General features: G+C 35.0%; 3 protein-coding genes across 3 annotated transcripts; 1 reads left to right on the top strand and 2 right to left on the bottom strand.

The window, feature by feature from the left end:
* Window positions 1–13,277: 13,277 nt before the first annotated feature.
* LOC128870321 (uncharacterized) lies at window positions 13,278–14,226 on the bottom strand (the record flags this gene model as incomplete). Its single annotated transcript, XM_054112931.1, has 2 exons — window positions 13,278–14,061; window positions 14,122–14,226. Coding segments are annotated over 2 exons (861 nt in total), but the record flags the coding sequence as incomplete, so codon positions are not given.
* A 2-nt stretch (window positions 14,227–14,228) lies between these two features.
* LOC128869338 (uncharacterized) lies at window positions 14,229–15,103 on the bottom strand. The gene is made up of 2 exons (XM_054111874.1): window positions 14,650–15,103; window positions 14,229–14,589 (listed from the first exon to the last, which is right to left on the bottom strand). The coding sequence occupies exons 1-2, from the start codon at window positions 14,753–14,755 to the stop codon at window positions 14,276–14,278; spliced, it is 420 nt and encodes a 139-aa protein (XP_053967849.1). The 5' UTR covers window positions 14,756–15,103; the 3' UTR covers window positions 14,229–14,275.
* A 4,004-nt stretch (window positions 15,104–19,107) lies between these two features.
* On the top strand, window positions 19,108–20,863 carry LOC128870320 (uncharacterized). The gene is made up of 2 exons (XM_054112930.1): window positions 19,108–19,517; window positions 19,618–20,863. The coding sequence occupies exons 1-2, from the start codon at window positions 19,108–19,110 to the stop codon at window positions 20,861–20,863; spliced, it is 1,656 nt and encodes a 551-aa protein (XP_053968905.1).
* The last annotated feature ends 5,011 nt before the right edge of the window (window positions 20,864–25,874 follow it).

Below are 25,874 nucleotides of genomic sequence, written 5' to 3'. Positions count from 1 at the left end.
TAATCTGGCCATACTGGAGCTAAAATCACGTAACTAGTTGTCAAATTCGCTGAGCGCAAAGTAACGGGACCACGATGGGCGCCATCTCATTATTCTTTGCATCATGGGCGCAGCGCATATTCATAGGCACAACATTGTACATATACACATATTTACATACATATATTGGTGCATACATATGTACGAAGCCGCGGGAGTTACATATGCACATAGACATGTAAAGGAAAATGATAAATTTGCAGAATTTATCAGTCAAATAAACCAAACAACAGGAAAGTAATATGATATCATTTCCGTTGATTTCCCAATATTTCATCGAACTCAAAAATAAGCATTTTTGATAAATAAGCATTTCTGATAAATAAGCATTTTAATCAATAAGCATTTTAATAAAATAAGCGTTTTGATAAATAAGCATTTTAATCAATAAGCATTTTAATAAAATAAGCATTTTAATAAATAAGCATTTTAATAAAATAAGCATTTTAATAAATAAGCATTTTTGTTATTAAGCAATATAATATGTTGAATAAGCAATTATGTATACAGTTGTAAGCTTTCGTTAAACCTAAAATTAATTAATAAAGTTAGTCTGTGACTGAAACCTTCTGGTCAAACAACTGTCTTGCATTTTTTAAAAACCCCTTTTCTTAAATCAATTATAAAATTGGCGCAGTCGGTTGTCCTTTCACAAAAAGTAATGAAAGGATAGTGATACGAAATTACGGGATAAAGTAGTGAACAAAAAATTACAAACACTATAATACCCATACTAATCCTGCGAATCCGTAGCCAACTCAGGAGTTGACCGGACCCTCCAGGGTATAAATTAAGAAAATAGTGCAGTGAACACTTACAAAGTGAACGCCACTATAAATTAATACTACAGTGCAGTGAATACTTATGTATAAAGTAGACACCACCAAGATAAAAACAAAGGGAACCATCAGCTTAGCAAACAAGCTAGCTGATAAACCAACAATCAAAAAAATTAGCAAAAGACAGCAAAGTTTTGACGAAAGAAGGAAGATGGAGCAGGCTCAAGGAAGGATGCCGCCAGAGGATATAGTGGAAGAACTGGCGAGGAGAGAACAGCAATTGGAACAGCTAAGACAGGCGTACATCGAACTACAACAACGGCACGCAACCAATGACAACGATCTACAGAGAATAATGAAGAACATTACTCACCTTCCGACATTTACGGGAACAGGCGAAGTAACAGTCAACTCCTTCATGAGCAGTGTCGAATATGTGCTATCAACTATTCAAGACGAAGGAACGCGAAGAGAAGCGACAAAAGCAATATTCTACAGAGTAATTCAAGGTGAAGCAAAGGACGTAGTCATCAACATTCCTCAACCGGACAATTGGAGTCAAATAAAGAAGGCGCTTAAACTTCGTTACAAGCCAGACGTGGAGCCTTACGAAATATATCGAAAAATCTGTAACCTGCGAGCAAACACGGTAGGTGAATTGGCAACAGAAGCCCAAAAAATTAAGTATAAGGCAGATGAAATTAATGTATATTATAAAGGAGATGCAGGTATAGATTTATCTAATATAAATAGTGTACTGGTGAACAACTTAAAAGAAATCACTCAGGGGACATTGTTAGACAAGATATATGAGGAACATAATTTATATACAGTATTAGAAATAATGACAAAACGACGATATGAAGACAGTTGCATCCGGACAGAATTCAAAAAGTTTAGAAGAACAGACGAACAGTTTAAACAGAATAAAACACATTACCAATATAAACAGCGTGAAAAATATTCCCACGAAGGTAATAAAGACAATCACTCAGGCCAAAAGAGGTGGAATAACCAAAATTTTTCAAATCATTGGGGAAATAGGGAGAACAATTCAGGCCAAAGGAGATGGAATACTCAAAATTTTACACCAAACTGGGGAAGTAGAGACAATTATTCAGGTCAAGTAAGGCGAAATAATCAACATTTTTATAAAGATAACAATTCAGGTCAAGGAAGAAGGAATCAACAATTTTATAGAGGCAATAACTTAGAGCAAATAAGGGAAAATCGAGGAGAACCAATGGAAATAGATAATGTGGAAAGAGATTACGATAGATCGCCAAATGCAGGACACCCTAACCATAATTGCAGCCAAAATCGCTTGCAATTATCTAGGCAAAGCTATGGAGAATCTGAAAATCAAGGAGAAATCAACAATTCAATTTTTTTTATGAAACAGCCTCGGAATGCTTACCAAAAATAGAAATGAGAATAGAAAATAAAAATTATAATGCATTGATAGATACAGGAGCTAACCTAAGTTTAGTTAATAGTGAAATAAAAGACTTTCCTAAAATAAAATTAAAAGACCCAATACGATTCAGCACAATTACTAACAAAGATATGATAAATTATGAAATATGCACAGTGGCACCAACAGAATTTAATCTTCCCAGCAACGCAAGAGTGAGATGGAAAGCAACTCCACTCAAAGGAAGAAAATACGATTTTATAATTGGCATGGATATACTAAACTTTCTAAATGCACAAATAGATATTGAAGAAAAGAAAATAATTCTAAACCAAAAGGAATGCAGTTTTTTAAATGACCCATTCAATTTTACCCAAATTCATAGCCTTGAAACTACTGACTTAAGTTTAGACAGATTATCATTAGACCATCTGAATGCAGAAGAGCATAGAGAAATCACAAAATTACTAAAACGATTTAATAATTTATTATTCAAAGAAGGCGATAAATTAACTAACACTACGGAAATTCAACATGAAATCAAAACTACAACTCAACAACAGATCAATTCAAAATTATATCGATATCCACCCCAACATGAATTAGAAGTAAGAAAACAAATTAAAGATATGGAAGAACAAGGCATAATTCAAAAAAGTCACTCCAGATATTCAAGCCCTCTAATAGTAGTACCAAAAAAACTAGATAATTCAGGTGAAAAGAAATACCGTTTGGTAATAGATTACAGAAAACTAAACGAAGTTACAATAGACGATAAATACCCACTTCCAAATATTGACTCAATTTTAGATAAATTAGGAAGAGCTCAATACTTTACCACGTTAGATTTGGCAAAAGGATATCACCAAATTTTAGTAAAAACTGAAGATCGCGAAAAAACGGCATTTGTAACTCCACATGGGTTATATGAATTCATAAGAATGCCATTTGGTTTAAAGAACGCACCAGCCACATTTCAGAGGCTAATGAACGAAATTTTAAGAGACTATATAAACAAAACTTGCGTCGTATATTTGGACGATATCTTAATATTTAGTACATCATTAAGTGAACACATCAATGCAATACAGGACATATTTAAAGTTCTTGAATATAAAAATTTCAAAATACAAATAGACAAATGTAATTTTTTAAAGAAAGAAACGGAATTTCTATGGCATATCTTGACAAAAGACGGCATGAAGCCGAACCCAAATAAAATTAAAGTAATTGAAAATCTTGTATTACCTAAAACTGAGAAGCAAATAAAAAGTTGTTTAGGACTTACTGGCTACTATCGGAAATTCATTAAAGATTATGCCAAGGTAGCACAGCCCATTACAAAATATTTAAAAAAGAGCGTAAAAATTAATGTAAAAGATCCCACATATATAGAGGCTTTTGAAAAACTTAAACTATTGATCAGTTCGCATCCAATTTTGCGATACCCAAATTTTGAAAAAGAATTTACACTTACCACAGATGCATCAAATTATGCAATTGGCGCATTTATATCACAAGAAGGACATCCAGTATGCTTCGCGTCAAGAACACTTAACAAACATGAGCAAAACTACTCAGCAACTGACAAAGAATTTTTAGCTATTATGTGGAGCGTGAATTATTTTAGACCATACTTGTATGGAAGGAAATTCAAAATAGTAACAGACCATCAACCAATAAAATATTTACATTCAAAATATAGAGGTAAAGATATGTCACCGAGACATCAAAGATGGCTATTAAAATTAGGAGAATATCAGTTTAATATAGAATATATTAAAGGAAAGGAAAATAGAGTAGCAGACTCTTTAAGCAGAATAGAGAATAACGAGGACGTTATTAAAGATAAGGAGGAGGGTGAAAATACCAGCAAAGCACAGTCATTACAAAATTTAGAAGATTATGAATGTAACGTAAATATAATCGACAATTTAGATGACGATGTGTCGATGGAAACGGTCCATTCAGCTGAAGAAAACTTAAATGATCATTTCTATATTAAAGACGAGATAGTTAACAAATATAAAACACAAATTATTCTAACAAACAACAAGATAGAGGAATTAAAAAGGCTACATGGAAAAAGAATAATTTTTATATCCGAATACGATTTCAACAGGATGAGTGAAATCTTCAGGAAATACATAACAAAAGGAAAAGTAGGAATATTCTCGGAAATATCGGAACGAAAATATAACATAGTTCAGGAAAAGTTAATAGAAATGTATTCCAACTATAAACAAATAGAGTTTATAAAGTGCACAATAAGAGCACAAGATATCGAAACCGAAGTTGAAGCGGTTAAACAAATTTCGCTATATCATGTTAGAGAAAGCATGCACTCAGGTATCCAAGAAACATATAACCAGCTTAAAAATAAAATTTACTACCCGAAATTATTGGAACTAATACAAATAGTTATTAATCAATGTGAGACATGTCAGGAAATTAAATATGATAGAAGACCAATCAAACCAAAGTTCTTTCACACGGAAACACCCACAAATAAGGGAGAGATTATTCATATAGATACCTATGTCATGAAGAGTTGCCACTTTCTAACAGTTATAGACAAATTTTCAAAGTATGGAGTAGCATATTCTTTAAACGACAGAAATCATATTACTATCATTGAACAACTGGAAGACTATTTCACTAAAATAGGTAAACCGAAAAATATAATAGCTGACAACGAATTTAATGTGACAAGGATTAAGGAATTTCTAAGCAATGAAGACATAGAACTTCATTTAACCAAGCCTAACAGTCACACTGGCAATGCGGACATTGAGAGATTCCATAATACCATTTCTGAAAAGTTTAGAATGTTACATAAATTAAACAAGGGCATATCAGTTAAACAGTTAATACAAAAAGCTATTAGAAACTATAATGATAGGTTTCATTCTACTATAAAATTCACTCCTTACGAGGTACATAATAATAAAGTGAATCAAGATGTTGTAAGAAGAAATTTGGAACAGATAAAGGAAAAAACAATTGACAAACTAAATAGAAACAGAGAAGAGTATACAGAACAAAGAACAGAAGGATTTATAAAGAATTACAAGGCAGTTAGACACAAGGAACAACCCAAATACAGAAAACACAAATTAGATAAAGTCCATCCAAGCAATATTAAACGACCTTTAAAATTTACAGACATGCATCATGATGATAGCAATAATACTAACGATACGACAATGTAAAGGTATAATGACTTTGACGGAACTAACGGAACAAACCGGATTTATAGATTTACAAATTAGAAACCAAGAAATACCCAAGGATAGTGACATAGTACTACACATGATTGACGTTTACAAACTAGAAACTATTATCAACGAAATGACGGACAATATAATATTAATGAAATTAGAAAATAAAGAGACACTACAACGAGAGTTGTTAGACATAAGGAATAAGTTACTAACGCTCATGCCAGTAAAAACTAGAAATAAACGCGGACTAATTAATGCAATAGGTAGTATGTCAAAATGGTTTTTTGGTACAATGGACGAAGACGATAGACAAAATATACAAACGCACTTTTTACAGACGAATGACACATTGAACCAACAAATCAAAATAAACAATTATTTCAGTTCAGCTATAGAGCATCTCAAAGAAATTGTTAAAAGTGATAGAGTAAAAATTGAAAAAGAACTTAATTCTATTAATAAATTTATGTATGACGAATATAAACAAAATTTATACTTAGACCAGTATACAAAGATTCAGTTATTAAAAAGTAAAATTGAGCAAATACAAGAAAATGTTGTATCAGCCAAATATGGAATATTACACCCAAATATTTTAACTAGTGAAGAAATAGTAAAATATAATATTGATTATAATAAGCTTAAGTATCTACAATTAGGCACAGCCATTTTAAATAACACCTATCTAATATTCGGCATTAAAATACCTAAAAACTTTGAATATGTAATAATAAGAAAGGTTATTCCAATACCTAATAAAGAAAATAACGAAATAGAAGCAAAAATAGAAGAAATATTCATTTATGCAAATAAAACTTTATTATTTGAAGAAAATAAATCTTTAAAAAAGATTGAAACCAAGTAAACACTGTATATTAAAACAAAACTGTCACCTCACCAGAAATAAGGATCTTGAAATTCTAGCCATAGACGTAAAAACGATTATTGTTAAAAATGCTGTAAATTTACAAATGAATCAAACATGTAATAAAGAGAAACCAATTATGAACGGAAACTATATCATAAGATATAATAATTGTTCAATTAAAATTAGTGACTACTATTTTTCAAATTATATCGAAAACATAGAAGAAAATATTGAAAGTGTAAAATATGAAGACATTCGGAACTTTACGAAAAAAATTACATTCGATGAAATATTGCAGGAAAATAGATCAAATATAGAAAACATTTTTAAATTGAAAATTCATAGTAAAATCTTACATATCTGCAATGTACTAAGCATTATCATAATTCTAATAACTGTCATTGTTGTCATCAATAAACACAAACGTATAACTATTAAATTAAATACCCGAATTCAGGAGAATTCTAATCTAAAAGGGGGAGTAGTAACATATGCACATAGACAGGTAAAGGAAAATGATAAGTTTGCAGAATTTATCAGTCAAATAAACCAAACAACAGGAAAGTAATATGATATCATTTCCGTTGATTTCCCAATATTTCATCGAACTCAAAAATAAGCATTTCTGATAAATAAGCATTTCTGATAAATAAGCATTTTAATCAATAAGCATTTTAATAAAATAAGCATTTTGATAAATAAGCATTTTAATCAATAAGCATTTTAATAAAATAAGCATTTTAATAAATAAGCATTTTAATAAAATAAGCATTTTAATAAATAAGCATTTTTGTTATTAAGCAATATAATATGTTGAATAAGCAATTATGTATACAGTTGTAAGCTTTCGTTAAACCTAAAATTAATTAATAAAGTTAGTCTGTGACTGAAACCTTAAAGTCAAACAACTGTCTTGCATTTTTTAAAAACCCCTTTTCTTAAATCAATTATAAAATTCGGGCACTCCACTTGACAAACATTCAAGATTTACCAAATATTGGCAAATAACTCTACGCGAAATATTCCAATATTGACTATTTTCGAATTGTCGAGAAAATTGGCGTATGGGCGGCTCATTTTATGAATGAAAGTACTTTGCTCATAGAAATATTTTTTTTTTTTGTTTTTTTTTTTTCTTCCATAAAATATTACATCTGTCGTTAGACAATAAGAAATTTGATATACAAAAAGATGGAATGAGAGTGATATTGAAGGCAATGCCCCCCAAGCTCATTTAGAAGAAATATATACATATTATTTAAAAACAAGTGGTTAACAAACAATGACATATACGATTAGTTGACAATTGATTACAAGGATTTTGCAAGATCTGTTGGTGTTTGACTTTGGGTAGACTTATCTTTATTTGGTAGTCTTCTCATCATAGGATTTGTGTGCGTTAATAATCTATTTACGTGTCTTCTGCTAGCGCTTTGTATTGTTTCATCAATAGTATCGATGTCAAGGTCGCGATGAATATCTGCGTTAGGTATGTACCAAGGTGCATTAGTTAAGGACCTAAGTATTTTAGACTGAACTCGATGAAGTATACTTAGATTACTTTTTGCAGCAGTGCCCCAAATCTCAGTTCCATATTTCCAGATCGGAGCAATTATCGTTCGATAAATAAGTACTTTATTTTGCAATGATAAATTGGACTGAGGTCCAAGTAGCCAGTGCAATCTCTTAAAACGATTTTTAATTTCATTTCGCTTTTTCTTTATATGCTCCTGCCAGTTTAATTTCGAGTCGATCGTAATACCCAGGTATTTCGCTTTGGTGTTAATATGCACGTCAGAATTACCAACGCTAACTGGTTCAATGGTTGTCCTTCGGTTTGTGTATATTAGTTTACTTGTATTGTTTTGTCAGCGTTAATTTCGATGTTCCATTTTTTGAACCAGTTTAATGTCACATTTAATTCGTTTTGTAAATTTTGTTTTGCGACTTTTGTATCTTTATGAGATACCATGAGGACTGTGTCATCCTCAAATGTTGCAATCATGCTGTTTTCTGACTTCGGTTCCGGTAGATCAGCCGTGTACAATAGATACAATGTTAGTCCTAAGACACTGCCTTGGGGAATGCCTGCGTTCATAGGTTGAATGTCTGAACATGCGTCGTTATATTTAACATAGAATTTCCTATCTTGGATGTAACTCTTAAGCATAAGGTAAAAGTCATTAGGTAGTTGTGTTTTTAATTTATGGAGTAACCCAGGATGCCACACTTTGTCAAAAGCTTTAGCTACGTCGAGGTATATGGACTTGCACACTCTTTTTTTATTCAGGACATCATTAATTTTGTGAACTACTCTATGAATCTGTTGGATTGTTGAATGGTTTTTCCTAAATCCAAATTGGTGTTGGGGTATCAGATTCATGCTTGTTATAATAGGATTTATCTGGTCAAATAATATTTTTTCTAATATAAAATTTTTGATATTGTCGGTAGTAGGCTGATTGGTCGATATGATGTCGCTAGTGTAGCGTTTTTGTTAGGTTTCGGGATCGCTATAACTTCAGCTACTTTCCAGGTACTAGGGAAATATTTGAGACTTATAGCAGTGTTGAAAATATTTCTTAGATAAATTATTGCCTTGTCAGGCATATGCTTCATAATTGTTTCCGAAATTTGATCGTATCCAGGCGATTTATTGTTCTTTAGAGTTTTTATTAATTGTTTTATCTCCGTAAGTGTGATTTTTTTAATTTGCTTCTTATTCTCATTTGCTGCATAAGTGAGATTTATGTCGTTATTATTATTTTCAAAAGTATCTTTAAAATGTTGAGCTAAGACCGTTGCTTTTTCTGAAGTGGTACGGGCCCATTCCCCTTTAGTTGTTTTTATTGGTGGTAAATGTATTGTGGCGCCCACCACTTTTTTCGTCGCCTTCCAAAGTGTGTAGTTTGAGGATTTTGTTGCATCAATATTTTTGAGATAATTGCTAAGTTTTTTGTCTTTTTCCTTTTGAAGTAGGTCTCTTATATCTTTTCCCAATTTGTTTAGCTTTTTCTTGTCGTCTGGAAATCTTGTTGTCTGCCATTTCTTCCTTAGCTTTCTTTTTTGTTTTAGTTTCTTTTTTATCGTATCAGGTATGTAGTCATTCTTTACTTTAGTTGGTGAAGAGGGTGTAGATTTACTAACTGCCTTAATAGTTTTGTCGTTAAAAAAAGCTATAGCTGTCTCAATTTCATCGCCTGTTTTCAAAGATACTTTTGTGTCTAAATATGATTCCAACAGCTCAGCAAACGCATTCCAGTCTGTACGATGATTGTAAAGTGGTGGATTTAAGTTTTGTTGTGGTGGTTGTTGGGTTCTTAGTATAATTGGCGAGTGATCTGATGAGAGCTCAAGACATGATTCAATTGTCAGTACGTTTGGATTAATTGATTTCATGATAAAAAAGTCAAGTAAGTCAGGTACTTTCTTAATGTCAGAGGGCCAGTAAGTGGGTTCTCCGGTACTTATATAATTACAATTACGCGCTCTGATGGCGTCAAGTAATGCTTTTCCTTTTGTGTTTGTTAATCTTGAACCCCACATCATATTTTTTGCGTTATAATCTCCTCCGGCAATAAATCTACTTCCAAGTGTTTCAAGGTAGTTAGCGTATTGTGTTGTTTTGTTGTTGTGTTTCGGAGGGCAGTAAGCAACTGATATAGTAAGCTGGCCTAGAGTGTCATTTATTTGATCGTCGTTGCTTGCAGATGGTCCATTTGATATTCTTCCATTTTGTTAAACATAATATTTTGTCTCAGTATAATAGCTGTTCCGCCGTGTGCTCTGGTGTCAGGGTGATTGGTGCATATTATTTTGTAGCCGGGTATACTAACTTAGCTTTTGTCATTAAAATGAGTTTCTGACACCAATAGTATGTCAATGTTGTATTGGTCAATAAAAGTTTTAGTTTCAAGAATATGTTGATTTAGTCCGTTTGCATTCCATAAGGCTATTGTCATTTTACTTTGCTTGTTCATCGAATTTGGTGACCAGTAGGGTGATTATATTCATCATGTTAGTCATTTGATTAATGAGCTGGCTCATAATTTTTTTAAGTTCTTGAAAATCATCATTTTGAGGGTTAGGCATACCTGTTTTATTATTTTTAGCTTGTGCTGCTACTTGCGCATAGGTTGATAACCCGATTCTAGCGGGTTTCACTGTGTTTTCTTGTTGCGGCGGGTTCAGTATCGGAGTCTGGAGTTCATTTTTGCGTAGAGCTGGAAAACGTTGCACCCTCAGTGATTTGTATACCATACATCCTTTATAATTGGCTGTGTGTTTTTCGCCACAGAGTGCGCATTTAATATTGCTACTACTTTTATTGATTGAACAGTTCGCAGTTTTATGCGGGCCTGCACACTTAACACAGATTGGATTTTTTGTGCAATAGTTTCTAGTATGCCCATATTTTTGGCAGTTGAGACATTGTGGAAGAGATCTTATTTGACGTGGGGGCTCAAATTTCACCTTACAATGCAATAGATTTATTATATTGTATATATCTTTGTTGTTACTATTTGTTTTGATTTCCCGTGAGAATAAAGGTAGAGGTTTTTTTGAGTCGCTTTTGAGGATGTTGAAAATATTTGTTACATCATGACCGTATTCAGCGAGTTCAGATTTAATGTCATTTATGTCTGTAGAATGATGCATATTGCTCAGAATTACTTTAAACCCTTTTTCTTCCTTTGGTCGGAATGTATAGTATTGAGTATATCGTTCTTTAAGTAGTTTTATTGTTGCTGAATAATGCGTTGATTCCTTCGTTTGTATCTTTATTTCATTGTCCTTAAGTACTTTTAGTTCATAGTTATTTTGTATACATTCATTAAGAGCTTTGATAAGAGTGCCTAATACTTGTACTTTTTGTACGTAGATCGGTGGTGGCTTTGGTACATATTTGGGCTTTGTTGTTATTGAATTAAGAGTTTGCGTCTTTTCTTTTTCATTCTCTTCTAATTCGTTCTCTTCTAGTTCGTTCTCTTGGTCCAGTATATCAAATCTATTCTCTGACGGTGGTTTACCCAGCCAATATGTGAGCTGTTGTTGTTTTGAGGACAATTTCCTTGTTTTCTTGTTAGCATTTATTTCTGCTTTTTCTCGAGAACTGCGTAAACGCTTTGAGTTGTTGGGTTGCTCAGCAATAGATGTTTTTAGTATCGTGCACATAATAGACTTTGCGTTAGTCGCTGATGATGATACCGTGGTTGTTATTGCTGAGGCTGTCGTTGTCGTGCTGCACCCCATTTACACGATGTCTCCACTGGAAGGGAAACATTTTGTTCGGTGGTGAAGGACGGCCGCGGAAGAGAGAAGGGAATTTGTCTCCTGTACTGGCGACACGCTTTGTGCTTCTTATTCGTATTTCCAATTGTGAAGTTGGCTGCAAAACAATTTTTGACAGTTGCTTCATTCGTTTTCTTGTTTTGTGGTAGAAAGTACTTTAATATAAACCTATTTTGAAAATGGAGTGCAAGTGGAACCGTATAAACATAGAAAAGTTAATAGTGTATATTCAAGAAAATGCTTGTTTGTACAGCATAAGATGTACTGACTATATGAACCGAGCCAAAAAAGCTATGGCATTTGCGGAAATCCAAAAAAAATGGCAACAGAAATGGTTGGAGTTACACAAAACGACATCCAAAAAAAATGGAAAAACCTCCGTAGCCAATATATGAGGGAGCTACGGTTGATAAAAAATTCGAAGAAAAGTGGAAGCGGCATCAATGAGGTGTACCAAACAAAGCTTTGGTGCTTTGATCAGCTCTCATTTTAAGAAGGCCATGTAGCCACTAGACAGAGCCAAGACAATATTGAGGTAATATTAAAATGCAATGTGTTACAAATTTTAAGAAAATACAAATTGCGGTATCGTCAGACGTATACTATATAACTGATATGAAAGAATAATTAACATACGTCACAATTTTTTTTTTTTCAGATGCCTTCTTCTTCGACTACCTCAACGTATACGGGTGCAGAAAATAGTAGCTCGAGCGTTAACGACGAGCCATCGAAAAAACCAAAAAAAGTACATAACATTACGATTAATAAAAAAATATATTATATAATTGTTTTTTTTTTAATAGAAAAGTAAGCAGTATAATCAAATGCATCAGGAGTTCTCTCAATTTAAACAAATGATGCATAAAAAGAAAAGCTCCCGAAAATACGCCTGGTTGGGCACTTTGGTTGCAAATCAAATGGAGGAAATTGACAACGACAAACAACACAGCGCTGCTTTGGAAGTACAGACGGTTTTGAAAAGATTTATTGATGAATCCAATCAGCGCACTCCTTCATCATTAGCAACTGCATCATCATCAGGCAAGGACTTATTGCAGCTGTCTATGGAAGGAGTTTTTGACGAGGATGATTTTTGCAAGCAAAGTAGGTATAATTCATAAAACCTATGAGACATGTTTATGTTAACTTCCACTTTTTTCCGTTTCTAGATACTTGACCGCCAAAAAAGTGATACTGCATTAAAAGCCACCAAATATGGAAACCAAAGTGCCTATTAAATATAAGACTGTGTAGTATATTTAGGTTAAGACGAAAGGATTTAATTAATATTTTAAGTAAAGTATTTATACATGAAGTATATTTTATTTAATTTTTTTTTAATGAAGTACAAAATCTTATATACCTATATACATTTAAAAAAATTTAAAATCCAAATGAATTTAAAAAAAAGGAACTAAGTCATAATTCTTATGTAGTTTAAGTAAATTAGTTATACATGAAGTATATTTAATTTCATTTTTTTAATGAAGTACAAAACCTTATATACCTATATACATTTAAAAAAATTTAAAATCCAAATGAATTTAAAAAAAAGGAACTAAGTCATAATTCTTATGTAGTTTAAGTAAATTAGTTATACATGAAGTATATTTTATTTAATTTTTTTCAATGAAGTACAAAAGCTTATATACCTATACACATTTACGTTAATAAAAATAAAAGAAATTATTTATTATTTAACCAATCCAGTTTGCCTTCTTCATTGAAATATTTAAGAAATTTTTGACGAACATTCTCCGCTTCACCTTTTCTCGGATTATATAATATATTCGATCCAGTTGGGCAGTTATTGTTTACAGTTTCTACATTTCCGCTACCATCAGTGTATGTATCGCCATTTTCAATTAGATAATTATGTAAAGTACAGCACGTTAGTACAATTTTCTCTACAGTGGCCACATTTAGATTTATAGGAGCAAGAAAAACGCGAAATCGGTTCGACAAAATTCCAAATGCATGTTCCACTACATGCCTTGCCCGGGAGAGTCTTCGATTGAACATTTGTTTTTCTTGACATTGCGTGTGGTAAGGATATGGCTTCATTAAATGCACCTGCAGAGGAAATGCATCGTCTCCGACTACAACATACGGAACGCTTCGATTGTTTCCAATTAAAGCTGCTTTTGGTATTTCTTTCTCATCTTGAAGAACAGTACTTAATTTGCTTTGTAGAAAAACTCCAGCATCATTACTGCGACCGTTGCAACCCACGTCAACGAAAATAAATTTACAATTAGCATCCACCAGGGCTAATAAAATTATGCTGTTAGTGCCTTTGTAATTATAATAAAAAGCTCCGTCAGTGCGTGAGGGACGGAAAGTTATATGCTTTCCATCTAATGCGCCAATGCAATTGGGGAATTGCCACTTAACCGCGAATTCTGTTGCTATAGCCTCCCATTCGGATTTGCTGCTCGGAAACTGCGAAAAAATTTGTTATTAATTGCGAAATATTTATTATAATATAAAATGTATCCATACCTTTAAATATGACGATTTTAATTTGTTAAACAAAGCACTGCATACCTCGGGAACTATCTTGCAAATTGAGGATTTGGATATTCGCGTCTTGTAATCCAAACTGACGTAAGACTCCCCTGAAAATAAATAACTTCTTATAACAATACTACATATATCACCATCTCTTTAACTCACCAGTGCTGAGAAACCGCAGCGTCATTGCCAATTTTTCTGCTGCTGGAATCGCGCTTCTCATTGAAGTATCAGAACGTTGAATATCATCTGCAATTAGCGATAGCAAGTAATGAAATTGGCCATTTGACATCCGTAGAAAATTCTTATAGCTCTGCTCATCGTGCACCAGCAACTCTTTGTTTAAAAAAGCGAACGAGCCGTGATCGCATCTGTTTTTTCGCCATTCTTTTACCCATTGCCGCTTGGTCCTCTTGATAGGCAACAATGAAACTTTTTCGCCCAAATTTGCTAATCCTAATTGGAGTATACTTTAACAATTTAATGCGCACATTTTACAAGCATGTAGATGCTTACCTAAAAGTATTTCTTCTTTATCGCTGTCGTCAGAGTCTAATTCCGCAGCCTCACCAATGCATTCCCATATGCTTTTAATCAGTTCACTTTTTTCTTCGTAATCCATATTTAATCGCAATAAACTAATATATTTCTTCACAATATAAAATTCAAACAAATCACGGCTATACGAATGAGAGAAACGTCAAAATATGCTAACGATTGTTGCCGAAAACATTTTTGCCCGTGTGTCCGCGAATGAGACATGAAAAGAGAATTTCCAGTGTCTCCCTTCCAGATGTCTCCGTGTGTAAATGGGGTGCTGGTGTTTGTTGTGAGTGTTGCGAGAGCAAGAGTAGCTTTTGTTGCGGAGGATGTTGCTGTGGTGGTGGTCTTTGTTGAAGATGTTAGTAGAGCAGCTAGAACATTTTCAGTTATAGGAGGAGGGTGGATTTGATCAATTTCTTTGTTAAGCTTATTCGCGTGCGAGAGTACGGCATTTGGTCGGACCGCAAGCAGTTGATTATGACCCGATTTACACGAGGAGACATCTGGAAGGGAGACACTGGAAATTCTCTTTTGAAGTTTCATTCGCGTTCACACAGGCAAAATTGTTTTCGGCGACATTTTGACATTTAATACTTTAGCATCGTCTGGTTCGGATGTATTCTAGCACGCGCTTACATGTAAAGCAGAGAGCGTTCGACAACAGTTTCTTAAATATATGAATGAAAAATGCAAACTGGTTAAATAATAAATAATTTGTTGTTTTTTTATTGAAATATATTTATAAATTCTTATACTTGAATAAAAAAAATTAAATTAAAAGTACTTCATATGTAAATAATTAACTTAAAACTAACTTGAGTAACTAGAAATGCGAGGAAAATTAGAATTCAACATAAACATGCCCCATAGTATATTTTAAATTATACCTACTTTACTAGCAAAAATAATCGTGCATTTCCCAAGCAGTGTTCGGATGTTTGACATCTTTGTTATCTTCCGTTTGCTTGAAAACCAACACATAACTCAGAACCTTCTCCCACAAAAGAAAAAAAACGAATGAAGCAACTGTCAAAAATTGAAAAGATTGGAAATACGAATAAGAAGAGCAAAGCGTGTCGCCGAGTACGGGAGACAAAATCCCTTCTCTCTTCCCCGACCGTCCTTCGCCCCCGAACAAAATGTTTCCCTTCCAGATGTCTCCTCGTGTAAATCGGGTCTATTTAAGAAATGGTTTACACTGTGAGAGCGCCTACGCTCGCACGGAGGAGATAGAAATATGAGCTCGAATTTATCAATGAATTTTTTGATGATGAGTTTTTGTTGATGTGAGTGCTCTGTGTATGCGGTTGTATGTATGTACATGCATATGTGTATATTAATAAGCATTGTTTTGCTTGAATTCAATTCACATACATATTTATATTTGCATATGCCATCTTCCTGTGTGCCTGGTAATGAAGCGTTTTGTATGACCCGATTTACACGAGGAGACATCTGGAAGGGAGACACTGGAAATTCTCTTTTGAAGTTTCATTCGCGTTCACACGGGCAAAAATGTTCCGCGACATTTGGACATTTAATACTTTAGCATCGTCTGGTTCGGATGTATTCTAGCACGCGCTTACATGTAAAGCAGAGAGCGTTCGACAACAGTTTCTTAAATATATGAATGAAAAATGCAAACTGGTTAAATAATAAATAATTTGTTGTTTTTTTATTGAAATATATTTATAAATTCTTATACTTGAATAAAAAAAATTAAATTAAAAGTACTTCATATGTAAATAATTAACTTAAAACTAACTTGAGTAACAAGAAATGCGAGGAAAATTAGAATTCAACATAAACATGCCCCATAGTATATTTTAAATTATACCTATATTACTTTACTAGCAAAAATAATCGTGCATTTCCCAAGCAGTGTTCGGATGTTTGTCATCTTTGTTATCTTCCGTTTGCTTGAAAACCAACACATAACTCAGAACCTTCTCTCACAAAAGAAAAAAACGAATGAAGCAACTGTCAAAAATTGGAAAGATTGGAAATACGAATAAGAAGAGCAAAGCGTGTCGCCGAGTACGGGAGACAAAATCCCTTCTCTCTTCCCCGACCGTCCTTCGCCACCGAACAAAATGTTTCCCTTCCAGATGTCTCCTCGTGTAAATCGGGTCTATGCAGAATTTTTTGATCAATGAACGTACATAGTTAGGGATCAATCATCAATGATCAATTGAACGTACATAGTTAGGGCATCAAGTGTGCATAAACGCACATGCAAATACATACGTCGATGCATATGCAGAAGAAGTGGTTTTAGCATTTGCAGGAATTCGATCATTCGAATATTTACTCCCTAATTATTGCATGAAATATGATAAGGCGATGCTCTTGAGGTAGGTCATGTTGCTTCAGTGCATACATATGCATGCAACACTATATTTTTTAAAGATGCGATAGAGCTTAGTTGTCCCGTATATGTATGCAAATACGTTTCTTTAAAGTTTTCTTTTATTTATTTTAAATTTCAAAGTTTTATACTATCTATAAAATGCATACATATATGAATTATTCTCTGTAATATACATATGTAAATTGAAAAAACTTCGTTTGGCAAAGGAACAAAAAATGCATATTCAAATGTTCATAAATATGATAAGACAATGCGTCGTGAGATAGGTCATTGTTGCTGCAGTGCGTGTACACATACATTTGTAGCACTATAAGAATTGAAGATGCAATTGAACTTTTGCACAAGTATAATTAACATAATATATATATGTGATATATATACATATATTGATATACATATACATATATTCATCAATATACCAATATGCTCTTTGAATTCTTGTCTAAATTCTTGTCTAAAATGCACACAACAAAATGTGAGGTCGTTTTATGTATAATGTATTTTGTTTAAATTTTTCTTTTAAAATTAAAGCAACAAACATTCAAGTTACTTTGATTTTAAATGTTGTTAAATCTTTATTTGATTGTTGTTCGCAGCAGCACTAATTGGTATTTTCGATATTCTCATCACTAAATGGCGTGATCATAACTACAACTGTAATTCTCTCAATGTACTAAAATTCTTCGTATTTCCTTCTTATTTCATTCTTATATACATATATTCGAGTATGTACCAACATACATATGTAAGTGTAGCATAAATTTATATTGTGACAACTTAAAAACTCACTTCTACCATAGATGACTAGATGTGAAACTCTTTTTCTCGTGAGAGCGCTGAAAAATGTGCATTTTTTATAACATTTTCCAATATTGCCACACCGGTAGAAACATGAATTGGGTATTTTGTTAAATAAAAATTGGAAATTTTTAGTTTCCACACCACCATTGAGGTTAGTATTTAGTGTGCGGTTGCCCAATAGTATATTACTCGTAAACACCTACATATGTTAAAAATAAGCACAATCCGTATGAAATATGTACATGAATAAACAAAAAATTTAAAAATTTATGTGCAAATGAAATTAGTTAAAACTGAAATACAAAAGTAATTTAATAATAATAAAGTAATGAACGCGAAAAACTTAATTTATAATTAAAAACATGACATATTGCAATTTTTTTATATAACACAGAAAGTGGGTAACAAAAAAAAAATCTCAAACAACGAACGGAATAAGTTAAAGCAGATACGTTTAATTTTTGTAAAATATCTCAAACTAAAATTCAATTCCCTCACCTACTCTTTTCAACCATAAAATATTTACGTATATACAAATTTACAGAAACCAACACACAGTTTTCAATAAAATTACATTATGTTGCATAAGACTAATTAAAAGTAGAAGTCGAAAAGGATATAACGAGCTTTGGATTCTCCAAACTCACTTCAATTCAAATTATTACATTTCAATTGAATTAATTTTAAGACAAATAATTATAAACATTTCAACACGTCATTTCTCCATTAAGCAAAAACGAACTGTTTTCGTCTGTTATTTTTGGCGCGTTTCTTCTGGCAGTCTGCCATTTCGCCTATCAGCTGTTCAAAATCCCATAATGTGTGAGTGGTGCCAAGTTTTGAAACGTCCTCATGGGCGCGCTCTCTCTCAAAATGAATAAGTTTCACATCTAGTTATCTATGCTTCTACCGCGATCGTGAAACAATAAAGTTGTAAATCATTCGTTAGCGCTTATTTTTTATTCGAAATTAATTGCATACATACATAGGTGGTGCAAAACAGCTCCTCCTCGAAGCATTGGTGACCCCGACGTGATCGGGTAAGAAGTCTTTTCGCGTTATAACTATTCGAGTTTTAACTAAATAAAATTTTTGCTCATTTGCGTGCAAGCAAAAATTTGAGTGCAGTTATTGAAACTGTAAATAAATTTAATTCGTTCGTCAGTACATAACCGCATAACGGAGGTATCTGCTGATAATGCAGCTACTCCTATTTTTTCGCATCTGTCGTGCTGCGCACATTTAATTGTATTGTCAAAATGCCCAAAGGCAGCAAATCGAAAAAGGGTATCGACGACACATCATCCGATGCAACGATCAACAGCTCCGATTCAATTTCGTTTAATAAAAGGAAAAGTGCGTCGATTAAGCACCAATTAATTGCGTTAAACAAAACATTGTCGTCGCATCGTCTTGGTGAACTTGATGAAGCTGAACTTTCTGTCCACATGGAGTACGTCGAAAGCATTCACGACAACTTTGACCACGTGCATTCTATTCTCGAAGAAGCTGATCCACGCGAACTAGATGGAGTAGGCCGAGCAGAATTTTTCGACGTGTACCTAGAAGTCAAAGCAAAGCTGTCGCGTGAGCTCAATTTGCATCGGAAGACAAACGTAAGACATTCATCGACTGCTAGGCATTTCGCATTGGAAGAATCGCCATCAACGTTATTCTCATCGCAAAGAAAGTCTCGCCTTCCTGAGCTAAAAATACCGAAATTTAGTGGAGCATACATTGATTGGCCTAATTTTTTTTGCCATGTTCAGTAGCGTTATTGACAAGGACCTCGAGTTAAGCAAAGTGGAGAAACTCCAACATTTACGCGCTAGTCTGCAAGGAGCCGCTTTGGAAACAATTTGCTCACTAGAACCGGTTGAGGAGAATTATGACAAAGCCATTGCCCTATTAAAAAATCGATTTGATAATAAATTACTTATTTTTCAGGCTCACATTAGGGCGATTATCGAATTGAAGAGTGTTGATAAAGGTTCAGCCAATCGTTTGCGCGAATTGTGCGACAATTTTAATTCCCATCTTCGTGCACTTAACACCATGGCAACACCAGAACAAATATCGGATGGTTTGCTCATACATCTTGTTACTAGAAAGTTCGATCAGAAGACGCAGGAGAAGTGGGAGGAGGACTTGCCCACGCAGACATTGCCAACTTTGAATTCAATGACCTCATTTCTGGAGAAGCGGTGCCGAATTATGGAAAATTTGGAAGGTGCTATGCAAACACTTAGCAATCAGATTGGCAAACATTCGAAGGCAAATAAAGGTATTAGAAATGCTTTGGTAGCATCCTCAAGTAGCTCTAGCTTTTGCATATTTTGCGATTCGAAAGAACATTACATAAATAGTTGTTTAAAATTTTTAAATTTGTCGCCAAATTTGCGCTACAAAGAAGCTAAGCGATTGCAACTTTGCTTAAATTGCCAACGCAAGGGCCATAGTTTACAACGGTGTAAGTCTGGACATTGTCGTCATTGCCCAGGCAAACACAATTTGCTTCTCCATATGAACCCGCATACCTCGTCTATATCCCCGTCTTCAAACCTACCAACAATTGAACCTACAGCCCCTTCACAGCAAACACTCATTTCATCGCTAACTTCAAGTACAGTCGCTCAAGCCCCAAAATCGGACGCCAATAGTAATGTGTTGCTTGCTACAGCTATACTTTCAGTCAAAAATCGTTCAGGTGACTTCGTTCCATGTCGTGCTATTCTCGACTCGGCCTCTCAAATAAATTTTGTAACCGCTCGCTTGGCAAATATGCTGCAACTTCCATTCAAACAATCTGCAATTTTGATTTCCGGTATCGGCGAATCAAACTTTGTTGCCGACAAAGAGATTGACGTTTTCGCACAGTCGCAAGATAAAGGCTACAACACTTCGTTCACTGCTGTGGTCACACCCAGTATTACAGATTATCGACCTAACTTCAGCCTTTCTTCGGAATGGATAATACCGTCAAACATTAATCTAGCAGATCCATTCATCCATTAAACCCCAGCGCATTGACTTGCTTATCGGCGCGGGTTTGTCTTTTGATTTGATGTGCGTTGGCCAAATACGCATTGGTAGTAATTTGCCATTACTGCAAAAAACTCGACTGGGCTGGGTTGTTGTTGGTGGTGTTTCATATACCAACAAACAATCATCCTCACTCGCTGCCTGCAGCAAAAACGTATTTGAACATCAACATAATAAGAGATGTTGCTTCGACTCTGCTCACCCTCCATCTAAAGAAGATGACTGGTGCGAGCAGCATTTCAAGAAATATTTCTCTCGGCTTACTTCGGGAGAGTATTCAGTGCGTTTGCCAACAAAAACAGGCTTTAGCGATCTTGGCGACTAATACAATCGTGTTCTTCGCAGATTTAAAAGCTTAGAGCGAAAATTGGAAAATAATCATAACTTAAGAACTCAATATATTCATTTTATGAGTGAGTACATATCGCTGAACCACATGTCACTGGCAACACCTGGGGCAACAACAAAAACATTTTTTCTACCGCACCATTGCGTGCATAAGTTTGACAGTACAACGACAAAACTTCGCGTCGTATTCGATGGCTCCGCAAAAACAACAACAGGCTACTCGTTGAATGACCTTTTGCTAGCGGGTCCAACTATTCAAGCAAAGCTTTTCAAAACTCTCTTACAATTTCGTTTTCGTAAATTCGCTCTGTGCGGAGATATATGCAAAATGTACCGATGCGTACGTATGACATCTCCAGACGAATATCTGCAATGTATTTTATGGCGCGAGAACCCACTCGATGAGGTAAAGGTATTCAAGTTAGACACTGTAACATACGGAACAAAATCTGCCGCCTTTCTTGCAATACGAGCTATGCATCAACTTTCGTACGATGAAGAAGGGTCATTTCCAATGGGTGCAAAAATCGTGAGGAGAGACTTTTATGTTGACGATCTCATTTCAGGCGGAGATACTATAGAAGCAGTGGTTGAGATCAGACGTCAGGTTCAAGGTTTACTTCAGCGTGGAGGATTCAACATTCGTAAGTGGTGCTCAAACGAGAATCTTCTTAAATTCCACGATGGAAGTGATGTTGCAAAGACTCTTTGCCTCATCTGGGACCCTAAAACTGATAACTTCTTATTCTCATTTTCGCCTATTGTTAATAACGCACGCACGACAGAACGCACGATACTTTCATATATTGCTAAAATTTATGATCCGCTTGGCTTGGTTTCGCCAGTCATTACGAAAGCAAAAATTTTCCTGCAAATCCTTTGGAAGGAACAATTGCAATGGGACGAAAGCTTGCCTCAGTTGTTGCAAACTACCTGGAACGACATTTGTGTACAGCTTGGTCTAGTAAGCAGCTTTAAATTTCCTCGCTTTGTATTGACGCCTAATTCTAGTTGGGAGATTCACGCATTCTGCGACGCAAGCTTGGCGGCGTTTGGTGCATGTGTATACATTCGTTCGGAGTGTGATGGTATTTTAAAATCATGCTTACTTTGTGCAAAGTCGAGAGTCTCGCCTCTGAAGAGTTTAACTATTCCTAAATTCACTCTATCATGGCTTCGCGAACAACCATCAAATTTTAACATTTTTGTGTCAAATAGAGTTAGCCAGATACAAACACTAACCAAAGGTATGACTTGGCATTATGTGCCTCCTTCTTTGAATCCGGCAGACATTCTTTCGAGGGGGTGCACTCCAAAAGAATTACTAAATTCTGAACTTTGGAGAAGTGGTCCACAATTTTTGTCAAGAAGGCAATCGGATTGGCCTAATCTCCTGGATTTATTAACTGATTTACCCGAACGGTGATGTAAAGTCTTAGTTGCTTCTCAACTACGAGACATAACGCTCGATTGCAAGTACCACAACTCCTTTGAAAGGTTGCAGCGCATCTTTGCCTACATTTACTATTTTTGCCAACCGCACCGTACTCGCGTTGATGGCCAACCGTTGACTCCGCTGAATATTAAAATGGGTACACATTTGCTAATCCGTAACATTCAACAAATTCATTTTGCAGCTGAGCTCAATGCGCTAAGATTTGACAAGAAACTTAATTCGTCAAGTAAGCTACACTCATTAAATCCGTTTATTGACTCATTTGGGCTTCTTCGTGTTAGAGGACGTCTGCAAAATTCTTTATTGGACTTTAAAGCAAAACATCCACCTTTGTTGCCAAAACATCATCCGGTCACAAACGCAATAATTGACCACTTTCATCGCAAATATCTACACGCTGGACCGCAGAGCGTACTGGCTTCAATTCGGTAGAAATATTGGCCAATTGGCGGTCGCAAGACTGTTGCTCGCGTTATAAGTAAATGCATTCGTTCCTATGCGGAACTCTGAAAATCAATAATCGAGCACAAGAAAAACCACAACCAACTACTGAAAAAGGTACTGTTCAGAAAGAAACTAATAATGAAATAGAAGAACTGAAAAGAATGGTCAGAACTCTAGTCGAACAGATGGGTACTGTACTCAATCTGCTTACAGCCATGCTTCCGAATGTTCCAAAATGAATAGGCCGCTGCTGCTTGCAATTTGGAATGCCAATGGGCTCATCCAGCACCGCTATGAAGTGGAAGTATTTCTAGCAGAAAAAAATATTGACATAATGTTAATATCTGAAACACACTTGACAGACAAATGTTACGTAAAAATTCCAAAATATGATTTATACCACACAAATCATCCTGCTGGTACAGCAAGAGGAGGCACAGCCATCTTAATCAAAAATAATATTGCGCATATGGTTCATGCAAACACTAAAAATTACAATCTACAGTCGACTGCTATAACAGTCACAGATGGAAAGAGCTCTCTTGTGATTGCTTCTGTGTACTGCACTCCAAATCAATCAATAAAAAGCGTTGAATACCAAAGGTATTTCAAATCGTTGGGACCTAGATTTATAACAGGTGGCGGCTACAATGCGAAACATCCGCAATGGGGCTCACGCTTAATAACTCCAAGAGGGCGCGAACTCCTCAAAGCAATGCAGGCCAATAAATTATTCCACGTCTCAACAGGACAACCCACTTACTGGCCTAGTGACCCAAATAAAACACCGGATCTTATAGATTTCTTCATATGCAAAGGTGTATCGAAAAATCAGGTCTCCATAGACACATGTCTAGATCTCTCATCAAACCACTCACCTTTGCTGTTAACAATAAACTCTTGTTTTCAAAAAAAGGAAATGACACCAAAGCTACACAATAAAATGACAAACTGGGAATACATTAAAGAACTAGTCGAGGATACACTGTGCCTAAATATTCCACTAAAATCCAACTCTGATCTGGACACGGCCGTTGAGATTTTCAACAACTGCATTCAAAGAGCTGCGTGGACCGCTACGCCGGAAATTAAGCACACTCTCGCTGAAGCGCACATTAACGATCACGTCAAAATTTTAATATCAGAAAAACGCAAGCTTCGGCGCATATGGCAAAGCACCAGAAACAGGAACGACAAAAAAAAACTAAATAAGCTCACAAAACAATTAAAAAACATAAGAGACGCAAAAACTCAGAACTGCATAAATACTTATCCAACTTGTCACCTACGGAAGCTACTGACGACTCACTCTGAAGGCAACGAAAAAGATCTCACAACCAACGCCTCACAACGCAGCGATAAAAACGTGTAATGGAGATTGGGCAAAAACTGATAAACAAAAAGCAATAGAGTTTGTTAAACATCTATCAAATGTTTTCCAACCATTTCCGAGTCAAAGTGCGGAGGTAGACTCAGAAGCTAACGAATTTCTCTCAGCTCCTTTTTAAATGGATTTTCCGACTGTACGATTTACCTGGAAAGAAGATAGATTCGCAGCAACCAAAACTCTTAAAACCAAAAAGGCGCCAGGTTACGATCTAATAACTAGTAAGGTTTTAAAAGAACTGCCCAAATGTGGATACAAATTCCTCACCATTATATTTAACGCGATGATCAAACAAGAGTATTTCCCAACTCAGTGGAAAGTTGCTGAAATCATCCTTATACAAAAGCCAGGGAAGACCCCGAGTGCGGTATCCAAATACAGGCCAATAAGTCTATTGCCTGTTGCCTCCAAGCTCTTCGAAAAGCTGCTTTTAAAAAGGATAAATCCAATAATTGCGCAAAGAAATCTAATTCCAGCCCACCAATTTGGTTTTCGTAAGTATCACTCCACTATAGAGCAAGTTAATTGTGTGTATGATTTCGCTAGACAAGCACTTGAGAGGCGGCAATTCTGTACAGCGGCATTTTTAGATATAACGCAAGCCTTCGATAAAGTCTGGCATGAAGGCCTGCTATACAAGCTTAAGCAGGGCTTACCGCACAACTGTTATATGCTCATAAAATCATATTTGCAAAATAGACATTTTCTTGTTAAAGTAAACAACGAAACCACTAACCTTCACGCAATCAGAGCAGGTGTACCACAAGGAAGTGTTCTAGGCCCCGTCTTGTACACTTTGTTCACGGCAGATCTTCCACTATCAAAGAACACATATACAGCCACGTATGCAGATGATACTGTCGTCATGGCCAGGAGTACCCTTCCCTCAATTGCTTCTGATTACGTACAAGAAAACCTTAACAGTGTTAGCGGCTGGATGAAAAAATGGAAAAAGATAACATTCACTCTTCGAAATGGCTCATGTCCTGCCGTATCTCTTAACAGCGTTCCAATAATACAAACAGATAATGCCAAATATTTAGGTATTCTATTAGACCGGCGTCTTACTTGGCGATCGCATATATTTTTTAAGCGAAAGCAACTTGGACTGAAATTGCGATCACTACACTGGTTAATCGGCTACAATTCAGCACTTACACTAGACAATAAGGTGCTTATCTACAAATCTATTCTGAAACCGATATGGACGTATGGCGTTCAATTATGGGGCTCACCAGCAAAATCAAATCTAGAAATCATGCAAAGATTTCAGTCAAAGGTTCTCCACATGTGTGCCAATGCGCCATGGTTTATACGAAACGAGATATTGCACCGTGACCTAAAAGTTA

This window comes from Anastrepha ludens, chromosome X (assembly GCF_028408465.1).
Source record: "Anastrepha ludens isolate Willacy chromosome X, idAnaLude1.1, whole genome shotgun sequence".
Classification (NCBI taxonomy): domain Eukaryota; kingdom Metazoa; phylum Arthropoda; class Insecta; order Diptera; family Tephritidae; genus Anastrepha; species Anastrepha ludens.
The sequence above is the reverse complement of the archived record's forward strand: the minus strand, read 5'-3'. Positions and strand labels throughout refer to the sequence as shown.